This window comes from Leptomonas pyrrhocoris (genome assembly GCF_001293395.1).
Source record: "Leptomonas pyrrhocoris isolate H10 chromosome Unknown, whole genome shotgun sequence".
Classification (NCBI taxonomy): Eukaryota; Euglenozoa; class Kinetoplastea; order Trypanosomatida; family Trypanosomatidae; genus Leptomonas; species Leptomonas pyrrhocoris.
Window position 1 is genome coordinate 237,488 of NW_015438357.1, and position 18,948 is coordinate 256,435.

Consider the following 18,948-nt stretch of genomic DNA (forward strand, 5'->3'; position numbering starts at 1 on the left):
ATATATATATATATATATATATATATATATATATTGTATAAAAAGGCACGCTCATCACCATTTGATCTCATTCGTCAGCAAAGGGAGAGAGGGAGGACGTCACACTTGAATCATATGGGTGTCCTCGCGGGCGGGTTGTGGCAACCCTTTCCCACCTCGCGCTGCTCCAGCCCTCACCCCCAACTCCCTTTTTCTTTGAATACCAGCGTTCGGTGGATTTGCCACAGAAGCAAAAAGAGAACGGAGAGTGAAGAAGCGGCGTTGCCCCGCTTTACCAAAGCAACAATGTCTCTCCTTTACTCGCTCGGCCACAAACGCACGCTACATCTTTTTTTCTTTGGATTCGGTGCAGCTTTTGAAAACACACAGACGAAGGTACAAGAAAACGACACATAGTTTCAACTCGACGCAACTTCCAGTACTTCCAGATTATCTTCTTTCCACCCATCCACCTCCTCCTCCTCCTCTCACTTCGCCGCTGCCCTCTCTTCCGCACTCCATGGAAGCGCGAGTGATGAACAGCGAACACGAAAAACAAAAAGGAAATGAAACACACGCGATAAACGGAGAGAGGTGATGGATAACACAAACACCAAAACGTGCGCAGGTGACACGTGGAACAAATCCCCGGTGCCTCCCTCAGTGCGTTTTTTGTTTGTTTGTTTCTTCTGTCAAATCAATCGGCAACAACAACAAAATGAACGCACACGACACACGACACAAACAAACAGAAAAAGAAGAAAAGAAAAGAAAATGATAGAACCGGTACAATAGAAAGGAAAAAGAAACAAAAAAAGTTATCGTGATATACAGGACAGACGTGAAACACGAGAGAGAGGAAAGAAGAAACACGAAGAGGAAAGAAAAAGAATTACGCCTAGAGAAGAATGAGGGAACGCGCGCGACTGACGATGCTGATCAAGGTGAGGCGGCAGAATAGGGATACTTGGGGGTCAAGAAAAAGGAAAAGGAACAAACCAGCACCGTTGGCCGCCTCGGCGCTCTAGTGTGCAGCTGGGGTGCCTGTAAAGTAAATCTCTTTCCTTTTTTGAGGGATCCGTGTATACCGTCACGTGAGCAGCCCACTGCTACGTCGCAAAGACAATCATCCTTTACAAGAGGTGTGCAGATGGGTCGCTGCCGCTGCTTTGGTCATCCTTTCAAGGCGTTACCTTCTTTCTCTTCTCTCTTCCTACCAGCCCTCCTCCTCGCGGTTCTTGGCGCGCACGTAGTGCATCACACCCTGGAGGTCAGCCTTCAGCTCCTTCAGCTCCTCCTCTTCCTTGGACAGCTTCTCCTTCATCTCGCGCGCGTCGGCGCCCTCGTCCTCGATGACCTTCAGGGCCGCCTCGTGCTCGCGGAGCTTCGTCTCGGTCGTCTCGCGAGAGTCATCGAGGTTGTGCTTCAGGACTTTGACCTCCTCCATCAGCTCCGCCAACTCGTCCTTCATCTTCGCCACTTGCGCGGTGGTCTTGAACTCCACCTCGTCGACGCGGCGCTCACGGGTCTGGCACTCCTTCTCCTTCGACACCAGCGGCTGCGCGCGCTTCGCCGTACCGCGATGGCGGTGGTAGTGCTGCTCCGATGCTAGCTGGCGGGCGTTGGCGCGGGCGTCGGCAAGGTTGTCCATCTCGCGCTCGTGGTTCTCGGCGATCGCGGTCTTCTCCTTCTCGCGGGCGTCGGTCGTTTCGTTGATGGCCTCCTCCTGCTGGGCGTAGAGGGCGTCGGCCTTCTCGCTAGCGGCGGCAAACTTCGCCCGCGCCGCCTCGACGCGCTCGCGCAGGTTGTTGACGTCGATCTCTGCCCAGTCCATGTTGTCCGGGTTGTGGTACTCCGACTCCTCGGCCCAGATCTTCTGCAGGGTGGACTGCTGGGCCTCGTCTTCGAGGATGGCCACCTCCTTCGCCACCTCGGGGTCGCTGGCGGCGATCACCGCTTCGGTGTTGGCCAGCTGCTGGCGCAGGCGCTCCTCGTCCTCTTGCACTACCGTCAGCTCCTTCCGCAGACCGACTACCTCGCTGTACAGCTGCAGGCGCTGCTCTAAGTTGGAGTCGTCATGCGCCAGGGCCTCCTGCTCGCGGCGCAGCTCCTCGACGGCAGCCGCGTAGTCTGCAACACCCTCCGACTCGGTCGCGTCCGACGCTTCGGCGGCGTCATCGTCGGCGGCAACTTCATCGTGGGCGTCAGCGCGGGCAGCATCAACGTGAGCGTCGGAAGCGTCATTGGCCACTGCGTCGTCCCTGGCATCCTTCTCTTCGGTCGCCGCCGCCGCAGCAGCAGCAGCAGCAGCATCATCGGCGTGAGCGGCGGCGCGTTGGGCTTCCGCGGCTGCCTCGGCGGCCGACGCGTCGCTGCGTCTCGCCGCACCAGCCCCCGCGCTGACAGGCGTGTGGGAGCGGTTGGGTGTGACGCCACCGCTGCTGGGGCGGTGTTTGATGATCACCTCGCCTGTGCCTTCGCTACTCGCACGGCGAGAGCCACCGTTTGCGCTGCGGCTGCGCTCCACCGCATCGGCCGGGTTGGAGTGGTGGCTGCCGGCAGAGCGGCTGCGTTCGTTGGGTCCGCTGCTCAGAGAACGGCGGCGCTCTACCGCTGCGCGGGCGGCGTCGGCCTTAGCGCGGGCGGCGATCATACGCTCATCCTGATCCTCCACGGCGGGGGTGTCGTGAACGTCAGACATCGTGCGCGGATACGTGTTGTGCTTTTGTTTGTCTGTTTTTTATGTTGTGTTTGGTGCGCAGCAGCGATTGAATCGTTCTTGCTGTTGTTGGACTGCAAATGATGTATAATTGCACGTTGCACTCTCCGTTGCTGCTTTTGTCTTTCCTGTTAGCGATTGCTGTTGTGAACCGAGCAAAGCAGAAAAGATGAGATCTGGATTGAGAGACAGGCGGAAGAAGAAAAATTCTTGCAAAAAAAAAAAGAAAAAGAAACAAAGAACTTGTCAATCGCGAGAAGATGAACGTCAGCGGAGGAGAAAAGCACAAATACGAGCAGTGGAAAGGAGAGGAAACACACGCACTAGAGAAAACCACGTCAAATGACACAGGCGAACTCATTCCGACTTTTTCTCTTTTTAAGTGCCGGTCGGAACAACACCATCCCTGACAGCACGATCGCGCCAATTATCCCCACATGTCGCATAACAGTGATTTCAACAATGTCTGCTCTGCTCACAAGGTGCTTGCTCACCACGAGTCGAGAATCAAAAAACACCGGAAAGGTGAAAGCTGAGCATACAATCAACACACAGAAGCCCTTCTCTTTCGTCATGGAGGGAAAAGTTTGGGCTTCGTTGTACCAACGTGTGCGTGAGAAAACAGCGATTCTCTCTCTCCAGTTCATTTTCTCTTTTTGCACTATTATTATTGAATGCGCTTCAAGGCTCTGCTTACACAGAGTTTCTTGATCAATTCGTTGTACTATTCATTTGGAAAAAAAAAAGAAAGAAACAAGAAAGAAAGAAACAACGAGCTACTCAAAATAAGATAAAGGGGGTACTTTCTTCCCGAAAGAAGAAATGTGCGGAAATAGCGAAAACACAAAACAAAAGAGAGAGAGAAGACTTGATCAACGCAGGGCAAAGGAGAAAACCTAGAAAAAGAGCGCGACCTCTTTCAACCTCTTGCCTACAACAGCCTCGAAAAGACAGGATAGTCGCTGTCAAGTCACGAAACGCAAAATGAGTGAAAAGCTGTAAAAACAGAACTATTTTCAGCGTGAGAGAGGCTGAAGATATATGTATTTTTTAAGTCAATGAAAACGGAAAAGACGGCACAACACATAGTGCTACGATCGGGGGTAATAGTAACAATAATAATAGAATGATAAAAAGAGAAAGTCACCTGTTAAGCGGGAACAACAAGACACAGCTTGCGTTCTGTCGCGTGTGGGTTAGCCGGCGTCGCCAGGCACTCACGAAGTACATGAACCGCTTCAATGAGGTGCGCCTCTCCCTCCGTATCGTTTTGGCGTCTCTTTCTCTTTTTGTCCCACAATACAGAATGTATTTTTTGGTGCCCGTGTTTATTATTCGTGAAACTCTCTTCAAAGCGTGTGTGTCTAAGATGCGACGTGGGCGGTGAACACCGCAAGCTTCCTTCATACCTGACTCTTTGCATGATCGCATTGAATGCCACGCAAGTGGTGGGCAGGACGCTCAAGGAAACACAGCGAGAAAGTAAAAAAAGAGGGAGGAAGGAAGCGTAGGCTTCTCTTTGCTGTTGTTTGACTCGAGCATCCCAACAACCTCTGCTGCCTTCAACAAGTATTTATGTTACACCCTTATATTTATATGGACCTATACAACATGAAATTTTCTTACTAGATGCAAATGACAGCGATGCGGCGCCTGCTCCTGTGTCCCTTTACAAACTTCAAAGAGCGCTTTCCGTGCTTTCCCATCCACCTCTTTGCGTTGTTGGTGTTGCTGCTTTTGACAGCCTCCTTTGCCCAGTGCAGCCAGCAGTCAGCCCCCTCATTCAAATACGGGAGATAAATGCGTAGCAGGAAAACGAAACAAACAAACAAAACTTCGCGATGAGATGGGAAGAACAATCGAAGAGACGCAAGCCCAAGAAGGATCACGTTGAGAGGGGAGGAGTCGGGGGAAAAAAGGATCAATGCTTTACGCCACTTGGATCTTGAGAACATACACTGGCGCACAAAGCAAAAAGAAAGGAAAAGAGAGAAAAGAAGAGCATTTGTTAATTAGAGAAGAAAATCAAAAGCCGCTCTGGCAGTCGTTGTCCCGTCAGGAAAAAAAAGATGCTAGCGGCGTTGAAACAGCAAGAGAAAGAGGAGGAAACAACAAACAAAAACGAATGTATAAAAGAGAGAGGAAACAACAGGTTTGGGGTTATTTTAAGCAAGTAAATCTGAAAGAGAGTTATATGAGCGAAACGTAAAAAAAAAAAATAACAAAGGAGAAAAGAAGGCAGACAAAAGTAGAAAAACGACATGTAAAAAAAAATATATATGACTTGAAATCAAAGTCTCAAAAGAAAGAAGCGGCAATCATAGCCCACCGCCTTATTCAGTTCTTCCTTTGTCCAAGGAAAGAAAAAAAGGAGAAAACCGGTGAGGAGGGAGACCGAAGATGAAAGGAAAAAGAGCGGCCTGTGGCCGGCTCGCACCCTCTCACCTTACCGCACCCGTCACAGTTTTTATTTTTAAGTTCAAAGACGAAATTCACTTTTCCAATGAAATTCAAAATAACCGGCATCAATCAAGAACAAACAACGATGTGACACACGGCAAGAATAAGAAGGATAGGAAGCCAAGAGTCGAAGTGATTGCACGGCATTTAGGGAAATACATAACTAGCGAGTATCTGGCATCAATATCCCCATCAAGGCTACTCATTGTTTCTTCACTATCTAGTATCTGCCCCAATTCCGTTCTTCTTTATCTGTCGTGTTTGTCGTCGGACTTTTTCTCAGAGAGTATCGCATTACGAAGTGCAAGGAAAACAAAACTCATGGATCTTTTTAAGGATCCCATGGGTCCCTGTCGTGGGAGGGACCGGGGGTGGGCGGGTGGATTTCAGCGAAAAACCGGAGTTTCTCTCGATGCTGAAAACAACTGTGCCAGGCAAACCAGAATACGGAAGAACCAGGATTCAGGAGGAAGTAGAAGAGGAGAAGATAGTTTAGAGCATTACCCTAAATGACCGAGATCCGCCAATCTCTCCGCTGCCAATCACATTCAACTCATTTTTTCCGTCCCTTCCATTCCCCTCGCAGGCTCACAAAATAAGCAAGGAGGGGGAAAGGAGAACCGAGAGGAAGAAAACGTGTGTTGAAGATACTAGGAACTAAGACAGCTGGCTGAAAAAAAAAGGGAAAAGCACACCGTGGAAAGAGTGGTTGCTGTTTCCTTTTGAAATCAAAATGTTCAGCCTAGGCTGCTTGTTCTGCGACGTGCCGAATAATAATAATACTGAGAGAAAGAAAAGGCCGCGGGTTTGCAACCGCCGCGCTGGCTTGCCCTAGAAAATAGTATACGAGACACACAGGAAAACAAAAAAGATCCTTCGCGTCGTAAAAGTCACGCAGAGAACGAAGGCGCAATTAGACATGTCAACAGAACATTAAAAAAGAAAAAAAAAGAGAGGAGATCAAAGATCAAAAAGAAGTCCAGGAAAAAAAAATGAAAATGAAAGAGCTAGTTTGTTGGGCTGGTCTTTATGCTATTCATTCTTCTTCCTCCCTCTCCCTCGCTGCTTTTCGACGAGTTTCATTGGTTCACTACGCACCGCAGCTTGGACATTAGGTGCAAACGAAGAGAAAAAAAGATGTAGCTTATATATATAATAGAAGAGATATATGAGGAACCGAGAAAAGGGGGGATGTGGAACAAAATAGGACACTATAGTTCGCAAGAAGCAGAAGCTGTGTTGAAGATCAGCTTTCACATGGTCGGCACAGCCAGCATTGTCCATCAACTCATCAGCAGTCAGCAATATATAGGGAGACAGGATGCTGAGTCACGTTGAACTAAAAGTTTTCCCCCATGTCGTGTGGAAGCGAGAAAGCATCGTCCTTTTGCATAGGTATGCACGTCGGGGGCTCCCCATTCCCTCTGCTCACCTGTCTTCACCTTTGCGGTCTCGCACAACCTCCTTTTCCCCCTTTAAAATAGTGGCCCCTCCAGATCCACACAACAAACGCACGCGCGTTCATAGGAAATGACACCCGAGCAATACAATTTGCGTCCCAGTTGGCGCCCATTCATTGAAAGCACAAAACTTGGAAAATCAAAATCCGTGTGGTCTCAACAAGCAGGACAGAAAAACACTAAGTAACAAATCATACTTGAATGTTAAATAATAATGATGCTAGTTGAGTGCGCCTGCTTGGTTTTATGCGCTACGCATACTACCGGTTTTCGTTTCTCGTTTCGTAGAACAAGAAAACGAAAACAGAGAACAGTAGCACAGTAGCACAGAGCACGGGGAAAACACCCATTGTGTTTGAGCCGTACGCAATCGTGAGGTTCTACTATAAAAAGGCCAACCAAAAAGAAAAGAAAAAAACCAGGCGTAGGCCTTGAGGTGCTAAGAAGACAGAGGGAAAAAAAAAAAGCAGAGACAACGCTTATGCACCCCGCATGCTCACACGCAGGCACATGTTTGCATCTCTGAAAAATTGATCCTACATTCACCCAAAGCAAACCGCGAGAGAACACGCAAGAAAGAAAGAAAGAAACCACACCATTAAATGTAACCGGATCTAACCGAAAGAAGAAATGCAAAAACGCACGAAAACGGGGAAATCAATTTGCCCCGCGATTGGTACAATAGAAAAAAAAACCCCACTGAATTTCTATCATGAACGTCCGGTGTGAGCGAGCCGACACACGAGTAGTCGCAGTGCAACCTCCGGTTGACGGAGGCATGCAACGAAAGAAAACAAAAAAAAAGACAAGAAAGAAAAAAAAAAGGCGAGAAGCTCGTCTGTCAAAGCGCGTCACAAATAAGAAAAAAGGGTACGTTTTCGTCTTCATTTTTTGCATCTGGCGGGTGCAATGAGAGAAAAAAAAAACTAGAATTGAAGAGCTGTTATTATTTCATTACTATTTTTGAATCAGCTCAATAAAAATGCATACGCACACGCCATCATGCAGGTTCGTGCTTTCCATCACAAACTTTGCAAGCTGGTCAACACGTACACACATATATACAAACGAGCGCAGACAAGAACGAAACCAATTAGTGTTTTTAGTCCATTTGATTCGTGGGTTGGTAAGTTAGTCGCTGTGCAATTACGTATACGAAAGAAGAAAAGAAAAGAACAGGAACAGGAACATGAGGCGCAGCAAGACAAGGTACAAACAACACCCTTTCACGCAATGCTAAAGCTTGGAGAGAGAGAGAGAGAGGGAGGAAGCTACTGTCGTCCATTCGTACGCCTTGTGACATGAAAACACTTCATCAGTGTGTCGATGCACTTCTTGCTTCGATGCCGGATCTGTGCACCGTACACCGGTAAAGGATTCTGTGTATTACCATTCTTAGCAGCACTACGCTCCCGTTCTTTCTGTTCGTTTCACTTGTTCCCCGTTCGCCATTGAGATGTCCCGACTTTTCCCTTCTTCTCCGTACACGACGCAATCAACCAAGAAAAGAAAAGAACTCTCGACGAGCACTTGTAGGGGAATACCAAGACCCCATTTCCTTTGCATTGGAATTTTCCCTGCTCTATCCCCGTTCGAGGAGTAGGACTTACGAGATCGAATTAAAGCAAAAATCAAACGTGCACACACACGCATAGCCGTACTTGAGGCGCACATTTCCGCCTCAGAAGGCGAAAACAGAGAAGCCGAGACCGGCAAAAAGAAAACTAACAATATTTGATATGACGTTTTGTTCGGTGAAGTTTATCATTAATGGCGGTTTTGTTCACTGAGAGTGGAAAAAAAAAAACCTGAAAAAAGAAAAAAGTACGTCATCGAATTCAATACAGAAGAGAATGTAGAAAGGAAAAAAAAAAGGAGGAAAGAGACCACACACAAATGGGTCTCGCATTTCGTTCGTGTTGATGTGTGCTTATGCGTACTATGCACGCTGCACAACATCTAACAACCTGCGAAGGAGCAGTAAACACCACGTAAAGAGAGAAAAGCAGAAAAAAAAAGATGAAATAAAAGCAAAATGAAAGGAGAAATCTCTTAGGAATCCTAGCAATGAGAACAGAGAACAGAAGAACAAGACAGCAGTATACTTTTTCGTACCTCTGGAGGGGCAGGAAAAAAAAAACCACTAAAAGGCAATGAAATACCTTCGTGTCGGATCTCATGTTGAGTTGGGTGACCGAAAAATGGAGCCAACAAGAAAAAAAAACAGAAGCCGAAGCACACGCAAAAAAGAAGTAGCTGTTTGAGAGTTAAAAGCGTGCTATAACTCGTCAATGCTGTAGGTTAGAAGGGAAAGAAAAATAGGAAACAGGAAAACACTGAAGTAGAAATAGATAAATAAACAAAAAAAACAATAGAAATCGCACAAAGTGAAATAAGGAAAAAAAATAAGGAACTGAGATTTTCTTTCTTTTTAGAGTACATGCATCTAGCCATGTAAACACGCAGAGGGAGAAAAATGAGGACATAATACACTGAACGTTAGTTTCTTTGCGGACTTTAACATAAAACAATGCCGAAAGACACAACGTAGAGGAATCCGAGAAGGCACTTCGAGAAAGAGAAGAAAAAAAAAATGCCGCGGTATTGCCACTTGATCCCCATCGATTCTCCATTGCGCATTTGTGTTTGTATATGTGGATTGGGGGTGCGAAACAGCAAAAAGCAGAAGACCTTCCGTCGTTTGTTTTCTCCAGTACGGCGATCCTTTCTTTTTCCTTTTCTACTCACATCTCCATCAATTTTTTCTTCTCTGGAAAGAAAAAAAGAAAACGGAAGTGTTTTGCATTTAACGTGAGTGGGAATGTTAGTTGCCTTTTCGGGTTTCAACAAAAAAAAAGGAGAGGGAGAGAACAAAATAATTAAATAATGAGACGGCAAGAAACAAAAACACAAGAGAAGGCGCCACCGTATGATCTGGCGTAGAAAGAAAAAAAAGTTTTCAACTCTTCCTAAATTTAAATTCAAAGATTCTGCCGAGTGCCCTATTCTTTTTAGATTTACTTATTACTATCATTCCATTTACGGTGCTGTATGATACCTTTTTCTCCTGTCGAGACGTATTAATGAAGAATCGGACACAACACAGGAACAAGTAAATAAATAATACAATAAAGAAAGAGAGCAGCAACGACAAGAATCACAAAGTACCAAACAATTGAACCTCTGTCACTTGCGGAAGAGGGAAAAGAGGAAGCACAAGAAAACATATATATATATATATATATACTACGACTTCGCGTTGCATCCGAACCGCCATAAACAAACTCCGCCAAGCGCGAGAGGAAGACTTAGCGGGGAAACACTAGTACTGGATCAGTCCTCTCTAGCGCGTCATGGCATTAAGAAGGCCGCCAGAGCTATGATGACTATTCATGCACATCTGACTGCCGTAGCTGCTGGCGGTTGGCACATCGCACTTCGCCAAGAAAGGGCCGTAGGGGTTGTGGTGCCAGCAAGAGGGATTCGGCGAGGCACTGCAGCCCTGCGGCAGGGACCGCGGCAGGCCGCAGTTGCCCGGCGAGTTCGCGCCACCCACCCCGGCGCAGCCGCCGCCCATGACAGCCAGCGTCTCATCGGTCGGCGTTGACCTCTTATCGGAACTGTTTGGCGAGTCGAAGTGCACAGCGTGAGGCACGTGCGGGAACGAGTTCACCGTCGGCAGGCTGAACGTAACGCGGACGCGGCCGTTGCTCGGTGTGTACATGTTGGCCATCATCGTTGGTGAGTTGTGGCTGTTGTTAGCACCGGGGAAGCTGCCCATGCCGGCGATCACCGCCACGTTCGGCCCCATCAAGGCGTCCGTCGGCAGCACCGCTGCACTCGGCGGCGTCGCCGTCGCGTTTGTCGCGGCGTGGTAGCACGAGGGGCTCTTGGGCAGGAAGGGGATGGCGTGGCTCTGCATGCCGGCCGCACCGGCACCCGCGCTGACCTCCTCCCGCTGCGGCACCAGCAGCGGGCGGCCGGCGAAGCTGTTGCCGCCACCGGCGAGGACAGGCGAGGACTGCTGCTGATGTTGCTGCATGCTGATAGAGGTGAAGACGGACTGGCGCTGTGCGGCGGCCGCGGCGCTGTGTGCGTTCTTGCCGCGGCGCTCGATCGAAGTCGCAGAGGCGCCGATAACCGTCGTCGCACTCATGCCGGCGCTCGTGATGCTCGCGTCGAACGAGCAATTCGGAGCGCACTCGCCGGCGATCGGCGATGGCGACGCCGTGAGCTGCGGGTCGACGGTCGTCAGTTCCTTGCAGAGGTGCAGAAACTTGCACTCCTCGGCGTAGCGGCAGCGGTCCATCGCGTGCAGGCGGCACACCGTGGAGCCGGACGCGTCGGCCACGATCTTATCCTCTGGAAACCCAGTCTCGGGGTTCAGCAGACTGACGTGGGCGTTGAGCGGCGCCGCGAGCACCTGTTGCTCCTCCAGCAGGCGGCGCAGACCAATCGTGTAACTCAGTCGCTCCAGTGGCACGTAGCTTCCCTCGTAGGTGGAGCAGCCGGGCACGAAGACGACGACGTCGCGAGCGCACACGTCCGACTCGTCCGCCGCGTTGACAGCGGTGGTGCCGTAGCAGTTCAGATGTGCGTTGTGATGATGGTGCCCCGCCGCGGTGCCGATGACGTCGCGCAGAGGGGCGTTTTCCATCACGCCGAGGTGGTCCTTGTCGCCGTGGCCCGGGCAACAGCAAGGGAGGCTGTCGACCTGTGCACGCAGCCGCTGAACGGCCTGCCAGTCAGCGTGCACCTGGTAGCAGCCCTGTCCTTGGCGGCACCGGCCGGAGAGGAACAGTTGGCACAGGGACGGTAGGGTGCCGCGCTGTTGCGCACGGGTGTCGAAGATGTACTGCTTGGGGATCAGCAGCTTGCGAGTGACTGGGTCCACCACCGTCATGCACAGCTCACCTTCGGCGTTGTAGGAGACGTGACGTCCCTTTCCTGTCATGGAGCGAGGCATCGCGCGAGAGGAAGAGAAGAAGGAAATGTACGAAGACAACTGAGAGGAACTTTGCTGATCCAAAAGCAAGCACAGGTAAAAAGCCAGAAGGCCAACAAAATGTGTTTGTTTGTGGGAGAAAGAGAGAGAGGAGATTGGGCTCTGCAGTGGCTATACCTCTACGCAAAATCGATATATAGAGAGAGAGGGGGGGGAAGGTTGGAAAAAACGAAGAAAAAAGAGATGATAGTAGAAGATAACTAACTGCAGGGGGAGACACAAAGATGACGGAGTCTTCGTTTTGTTATTTTCGACTAGTGAGAGTTTTTTTAAGGTTTGTAAATACTGGAAAACGAGAAAACGAAATAAATAAATAAGTTCGCTGAATGTGATCGTTCCTCGAACAGAAAGCGAATTAAGGAGCAAAAAGGAACAGTGAAAAACACAAACAGGGCGAGAGAGAAAGAGAAAAAAAGATAGTGGATTTGAGAGAAGTAGAAGGCGATGTTTGCTTGATAGGCTAGAGTGTTTTTAAATACTGAATAGGTTTCGATGTAAGAGAGAGGATTGCAAGAAACAAACAAAAAGAACGAAGGGGAGAGAAAAGAAGAGTGCCGTTGAAGAAAATGTGGATTGTAAAGAGTCGGGAAATGCGGAGAGAGAGAGAACACAACCCTTTATTGATGAACAGGCATGCTGCCTTTGCGGAGTTAATTCAATGGCTCATACGCAAAAAAGGTACAAGAAAAAGCCTCTTGAGCGCCTTTAAATGAGCCTCATCATTTTCGAAAAAAAAAAAGAGGGCTGATACGTCGGGGCTTCAATGGGCTTCTGTTTTTCAGACAAGTTTGGCAAGCACTGAAATAATTATAATACGATTCGTTTCACAACAACTTGTTCATTTCGCATGTGTGCATTTGGCAAAACTCGGAACGGCGTCCCTCTAGCAAGCACTGAGGGTTTGGAGTCACCTCTACATACAAAAGAAAGCCAAAGGGAAAGGAAACCACGCTGAGAGTATCAACAGGGCAAAACAAACAGTTCTATTGTTTTTCATTTTAGCGAAGAAGGAAAATTAAAAAATAAAACTTAAAAAATAAAAACAAACACGAGAGAGCACATCGAAAAGCACAGAGGAGAAAGCGCGAAAAGAGGGGCGAAGAAAAAAGCAGGAAAATACATACACGTAATCGTGCATCGCTTTTCGGTCGCTGATGGGCGCTTTTCATTCTTTTCATGACGCTTTTCTTAAAACAAAAAAAAAACTCATATTACCGTATCAGCTCCGCGTGTCTCTGACACCACAGCAAGGAGATGACCGAAACCCCCGAAAAGGAAATGAGTACGCCATACACTGGCAGGAAAGAGAATAGAAAGAAAAACAAAAAAACACGCAAGTAGGACCTACTGTAGCACCAAGACATGGATGTTGCGTCGTTTACGCTGTCATTGAGAACGACCAAAAAAAAAAGAGAGAGAAAAAAAGTGCAGCCAAGAATACGCACAAACACGGAAACAACGAAAACATATTTTCTTTTCTATTAATGCGAAAGACTTGCCACACCAGCAGTGATTTCTTTCCAACTCCACAAAGACTTGACCAATAAATTGAAAAGAAAAGTACGACAGCAGCGCGCACAACTGTTTAGGCACCGTCAAAAACAAAACAGCAAGCACCTCAGAAAGAAGGGTAAAGGACACGCAAACACAAACAGAGAAAAAAGTGCGAGCGAGTCGAATAACTGTGAAACACGCAAGAAAAACGGAGAAAACAAAAAGGAATAATAACAAAAGCGAGCAAAAGAATCAGTGTTAGATGAACAGCGAAGGGCCGAGGCTTCACTACTATTCAAGAAAAGGCACAGAAGGAGAAAAAAGAGCGACATGCCTTTATGGATTTCTTCGATGGGTGTCATTTGAACAGCTGTGGCTCGTCTACCACCACACATGTCACACGCAATAATAATAAGAAAACGAAGAAGTCTTCCTTGGCCTATCAGTGCGAGTGGTGTGACCTGCATTTTCCGTTGCAGCACTACACTCAGCAACAGAATCATTGCTATGCTGCCTTGCAGAAGTGCTTTCACTCCTGAGATACGGGTTAATGCGGAACTAAATTGATGTACATCAGTAAATGGAAAAGGAGAAGAGACAAAAAAGAAAAAGAAAAAAAGAAAAAAGAAAAAAGGACAAAAACTCTACAGAGAAATCTCTCGAACTACATCGCCCATTAGGGAAGCAAATAAAGCCCGATTCGCTTCTTTCCGTTTTGTGTGTCCGTGTGTGGACACCCCGCAACGATTTCAACGTCGCCTTTTAGAAATTCCAACTCCCTCCCTCCTCCCTCGGGCAGATTTTTTCTCGTTGTTGCTGCTTTTTTGTTGTTGTTGTTTTTGGCTGCACCAGGCCGTCCTTCCTCGTTCTTTCAACACCCGAGGGTCTGCACCATGCTCACCGGAACAAACGTCACGGTTCCGTCTTGGTTGATCTGCTGAACGTAAAGGCGTTGCTGCTGCTGTTGTTGTTGCATCGGTGAGGAGGCGCCGCTTGAACGCCCGGCAAGAGCCGCGTAAGACCCGGTGCCGTTGCACAGGTTCGGCATGCTCCGTGCCAGCGGCAGGCCCAGATTCAGCGGCGATCCAGCCCCGCTGCGGTTGGGCGCCTGCGTCATCGCGGAGCTTGAGTGCGGGAGGGGATTCGGACCGGTGCTCTGAGCACTCAACGTGCGTAGGTGGTAGCCGGGCTGCGGGGATCCAGGGATCGACGCGGTGCGCTGCTGCTGTAGTAGCAACGTCGGTGGTGCCGCGGGGCGGCCAGCGGGCGACCGCGCAGGCGAATTGTGTGACTGCTGCACCGTGGTGACGGTAAAGAGCGAGCCGGAGGGCTGCGATGGCAGCGCGGCACCGTTGGTGGGGCCCGTCGGCGCGGCCTTCGCGAGGCCGCCAGCGCTGCTGTACGTGCCCGACACGGACGGCGCCATCCCTTGAGAGAACTGCATGGGAGAAAAGTTAGCAGAGGACACGAGAGAGCCGCTGTTGTTGTTGTCGCTGCTGCCGTTGGTGGTGCTGCCACCGTTCTGGCAAGGGGCGGAAATGAAGTTCCGGTTGTACAGCGCCCCTCCGACCGGCCCGGCGGCAGGCGAACCCGTCACCTGGCTGCCGTTGCTCTGCCGAAGTTCCTGCGGCATGGGTGAACCGCTGCCGGGGAGCGGCAGCGCAGACTGCATGTGCAGCGGAGGCGACGACGACAGCTCACCTGTCGCTGACAAAGGGACACCGGTAGGCATCGCCCCTGCCTGGTGCGGGGCCACCGTTGCAGGTAGCATGCTGCTGTTGGGAAGGGGGAAGTTCACGAGGTTGCTGAGCGCGTGAGGGTATGTACGCGCCGACGGCGAGCCAGGAGCGCTGGAGCCGAGCCGCAGGGGTTGTTGCGGCTGATGTGCTGGCGTAGATGGTGCGTTGGTCGCCGCAGTCGCGCTCGACATCACGTGGGCCAGTTCATTGTTCAAGATGCTGCAGCAGACGTGAATAAATTTGCAGTCAGCGCCGAAGCGGCAGCCGCCGGGTTGGCCATGCAGACGACACAGCACCGACGGGTTCACCGGCACCGACGTCGCCCCGCCTTGCAAGACGCGCTGCAGCCCCGCGGTGTAGGCCACCCGGGAAAGCGGCACGTTGTACTGACCCGCAATGCACAGGGCGCGGCCTTCGTAGCTGGCGGGGTCGACGAGGTGGCAGTTGCAGTCCCCATGCAACAAGCAGCAACACGGCATGCTCTCCATGTCCACCCGCAGCCGCTCCACCGTGGCGGGGTCTACGTGGACCTGATAGCAGTTGTCCCCCTGCCGGCAGCGGCCAGATTGAAAGAGCAAACAGAGCGACGGTGTTTTGAGACGGCCGTTCAGCGCCTTGGTGGTCTGAATCGCTGAGAGCGGCACGTGCAACTTGCGGCGCTGCGGATCAACCACGTTGATGCAACCGCGCTGGTCAACGTGGTGATGCAGGGCGCAGCCGCCGTTGTAGGTGGAGGCGACGGCTGGCAAGGAGATCTCGCTTTCCGTGCGCGTGTGGCAATGCGGCGTCGCGTTCTCCTCCGCCGCGTTCTCCTCCGCCGCCGTGGTCGAGGCGAAGTGCTGCACCGGGGTGTAGCTCGTCCCGGGCATCGATGCTTGGGAGAAGAAGCGGTCAATGCTGGAGTCCGGCGAGGCCCCGCGCTCGTGGGAGAGGCGACTGGGATGGCGTTGGTGGTGGGAGGAGGCCCAACGGCTCGGGACGGAGGCGCCGCGCTGACGGACCGGCGTCGAGGGATTCGAACAGCTGCTGCTCACGCTGGCTGGCGCCGTCACGCCCCGGTAGGAGTCCGGTGCGGGGGTGCCGCGGAGGTTGCCGTCGATGTTCAGCTTGTGCGCCACAATAGAGCTGACGTGGCTACGCATGAGCGGGCTGCCGTGGCAGGTGAGAGGGACTTCCTCTGCCGCCTGCTGTCCGGACTCGATTGTGGAGGGCACGGTGCGCATTTCATCCTGTGCATCCGGCGAGCCGTAGCGGTCCAGGTGGAGCAGCTCCGTGTCTGCCATCTGCGGCGTTGGCGAGGCGGCCGACGTGTCATCGGAGCGCCCCTTCAGCGCGGTCTGAAAGTTGGCGAGCAAGCCCTCCAGCATTGACGGCGTGAGGTGCAGCGGCGCGATGTTCGCCGTGTCACCCGTGGCCTTGGCCTCGACAGAGGAGAACGGAGACCCGCAGGAGGCGCTGCTGCGGTCGTTGGCACTGCCACCACCGTCTGCGCTTGTCCCAAACGGCGAAGACGGCGTGTTGCCGCTCCCGCTGCGGTTCAGCTCTCGCTCCCTTGTGTTCGACATGAGATCGGCAAAGAGACTGCGGGGGCGGGGTTGCAGGGACGCCGGCTGCCCCCCTGCCGCAGGGGAGGCGGGGTCAACGACGACGACTGGGAAGGTACGTGGAAGCGCCGCTGCTGCCGTGGTCGTCCTGTGACGGTTCGTCTCGCGCTGGTGGAGCCGCAGCATGTCGGACGCCTCCCCCTCGCGGCCCACCAGTGCGCCGTTGCCTTGCAGCGACGCGATAAGGCTGGAGATGGTGCCGAGATCGACGTCGTCGTACAGCAGCACGTCATCGTCGCCGCTGTCTTGGTCAACGAGCTCCGCACCGCCATCAGCAGCGGCAGCAGCAGCAGCGCCGCTGAGGGGTTCCTCCGCAGAGCGAAAGCCGCCGTGCCCATTTTCAACGTCTGCGCCGCGTTGTCCCGCAACATTCACGTTGGTGGCAGAGATGCCGTTCACCGCGGTGCTCAGCACAACGCCGCTGTCGTTGAAGCTGCTGCGACTGTCGACCCCCGAAAGTGGCCGCACCACTCCACCAAGCATTCCTTTCTCTACGAAAGAAGCCGCGGGTACGAAGGCGCCGGCGCTGCGCGGAGGCGGGGATGTGGAGAGGTGCTGCGGCAGCTGCGGTCCCCAAATGGGAGAACTCTCCGTCAAGCCGAGCGGATCAGAGACGCCGGCGCTGTTGGAGGTTTGCCACAACGACGGAGCATCGCTTTGTGTCGTGGAGGTGCCCCACGGCGCCTCATCAGACGCGATGCCGTTGTTGAGGCAGAAGCTGCCTGCGATGGAGCTTGCGGTGCATCCGTGGTACTCCGGCGAGGACGCAAAGCTGGACACGTGCCGGTGTGTGCCTTCCATGCCGCTTACCGGTGCACTGCGATGCGTCGAGAGGTCGTTCCACCAACTCATCGTGAATCTGAAGTACTCGCTTTCCCTGTTAACACGATTGAATAAACAAAGAAAAGCGCTGCTTTCTCGCAGGCGGTTTCTCTACTAAGGGAAAAAAGCGACAAAGACGTAATCGGTTTTCTCAGCAAACAGATACGCGCAATAGACAGCGAAAGAAAACGAAGACGACACAAGCGCAGAGAGGACAGACGATGCGTCACCTATAACTGAAAATTTATATGCAAGAAAGGGGCAGAAAGGGAAAAAATAAAGATGATGAAAAGAGTCGCTTAAGACAAAAACGTGAAACAGAAGAACAGCAGGGGGGAAAAAGAAACTTGGGAAATGATAGCAGCGGAGCTCACGACGAAAAGAACCGTGTAATCCGCAGTTTAACAATTGAAAACAATAATAATAGTAATAAATGATAATGACCCCTTCACACCGGAAAGAAAACAACGTGAAACGAAGAATTTGAGCGGAGTTCAATAATTGCAAGAGGAGAATGCAAAAAGAAATGTAGACGATCTGTTGGATGTGTGGACAAAACACCAGAAACAACCAAACCGCAACTTTTTAGTACACCTGGCTTTATAGTATCGCGCCGCGTTTTGCACTACTCCTGTTTTTCGCCTTGCTTTGATAAAAACAAAAAGAGAACGACAAATACCCAAGAAGCAGACCAATAAAGAAAAAAAGCGTTGATTTGTAGCTATTGGGAAACGAGGGGGGGGGGGCTTGGTAAAAAAAAAAAGTGATTAGTTGCTATTTTTACACCAACTCTCTGACACGCAGAACACCGTTGTTTGTCCTTCGCCTTTTATCACCGTGCTTGTCCCTCAAACGAAAAGAGAGAGAAGAAAAAATGTTCCTACTTACGCTGTTGTCTGTTTGGATTAGTAAGTAAATAAACAGCTGCTCTTCATACGAGAATTTCAACCGCACTAGAAACGACCACAGATTTTTTCTACTGCCAATTGAGGCAGCAAGAAGTAACGAAAATTGCCTTGAAGTAACGTTGTGTACGCCAATATACTACGCAAGGCACCAACGTGTGTGTGTATGTGTGTCTTTCTTTGAGGGGAGCTTATAAAGATAAAAACACAAAAACAAGAATGAAAAGAAAAGCGCGGACAAAAAACAAATATGAGATAACGATATGAAAAAAAAAAAGCAATGCTTAACGACGACGCACCTCTCCAAACAAAACTTGGCGAAGGAAGACGTGAGGACACGGTACGTTGAGTAAATATCGGCTTACCTCGTTTCTTTTCTACTTTTCGTCAAATGAAGACAGAAAGAAGGAAACTAAATCGCACACGCACATAACAAAGAAAAAGGTGTAAAGCACTGGAAGGCAAGAAGAGCAATGGTGTAAGATACAAGGGTTGCAACGAAAGAAGAAAACCAAAATTATATATGTCTACGTTCTTACTCCTCAACTGGAGGAGTGTGCCCTTTTCAAGGCGTATCTTTGCTTCTCCACGTACAGAAGGAATACACAACGCCGATGATGCAAAGGCGGAAAAAAAAAGTAGCAATCCTCCACGCTGTTTAATTCCCGAACCGTGTGCGTGTGTTGGGAAAGAAGGGAGATCAAGAACAGCGTCTGTTTTCTACAGCAGAAACGACAGCAACAATTGTCCGAACCGCTCTA

The 18,948-nt window shown here is 50.6% G+C and overlaps 3 protein-coding genes across 8 annotated transcripts; all 3 read right to left on the bottom strand.

Moving 5' to 3' along the window:
- Positions 1 to 1,192: 1,192 nt before the first annotated feature.
- On the bottom strand, positions 1,193 to 6,302 carry ABB37_00069 (hypothetical protein; the record flags this gene model as incomplete). Of its 6 annotated transcripts, none has more annotated exons than XM_015796115.1 (1): positions 1,193 to 6,302. In XM_015796115.1, the coding sequence occupies exon 1, from the start codon at positions 2,678 to 2,680 to the stop codon at positions 1,193 to 1,195; it is 1,488 nt and encodes a 495-aa protein (XP_015664123.1). In that variant the 5' UTR covers positions 2,681 to 6,302. The 6 variants fall into 6 exon arrangements, with proteins under 6 accessions (XP_015664123.1, XP_015664122.1, XP_015664121.1 ...); XM_015796114.1 differs by having other exon boundaries at positions 1,193 to 5,584; XM_015796113.1 differs by having other exon boundaries at positions 1,193 to 5,574.
- Positions 6,303 to 9,961: 3,659 nt separating this feature from the next.
- ABB37_00070 (hypothetical protein) lies at positions 9,962 to 12,102 on the bottom strand (the record flags this gene model as incomplete). Its single annotated transcript, XM_015796116.1, has 1 exon — positions 9,962 to 12,102. The coding sequence occupies exon 1, from the start codon at positions 11,582 to 11,584 to the stop codon at positions 9,962 to 9,964; it is 1,623 nt and encodes a 540-aa protein (XP_015664124.1). The 5' UTR covers positions 11,585 to 12,102.
- A 1,886-nt stretch (positions 12,103 to 13,988) lies between these two features.
- On the bottom strand, positions 13,989 to 17,312 carry ABB37_00071 (hypothetical protein; the record flags this gene model as incomplete). Its single annotated transcript, XM_015796117.1, has 1 exon — positions 13,989 to 17,312. One exon carries the CDS (start codon positions 17,310 to 17,312, stop codon positions 13,989 to 13,991), a length of 3,324 nt encoding a protein of 1,107 aa, XP_015664125.1.
- Positions 17,313 to 18,948: the final 1,636 nt, after the last annotated feature.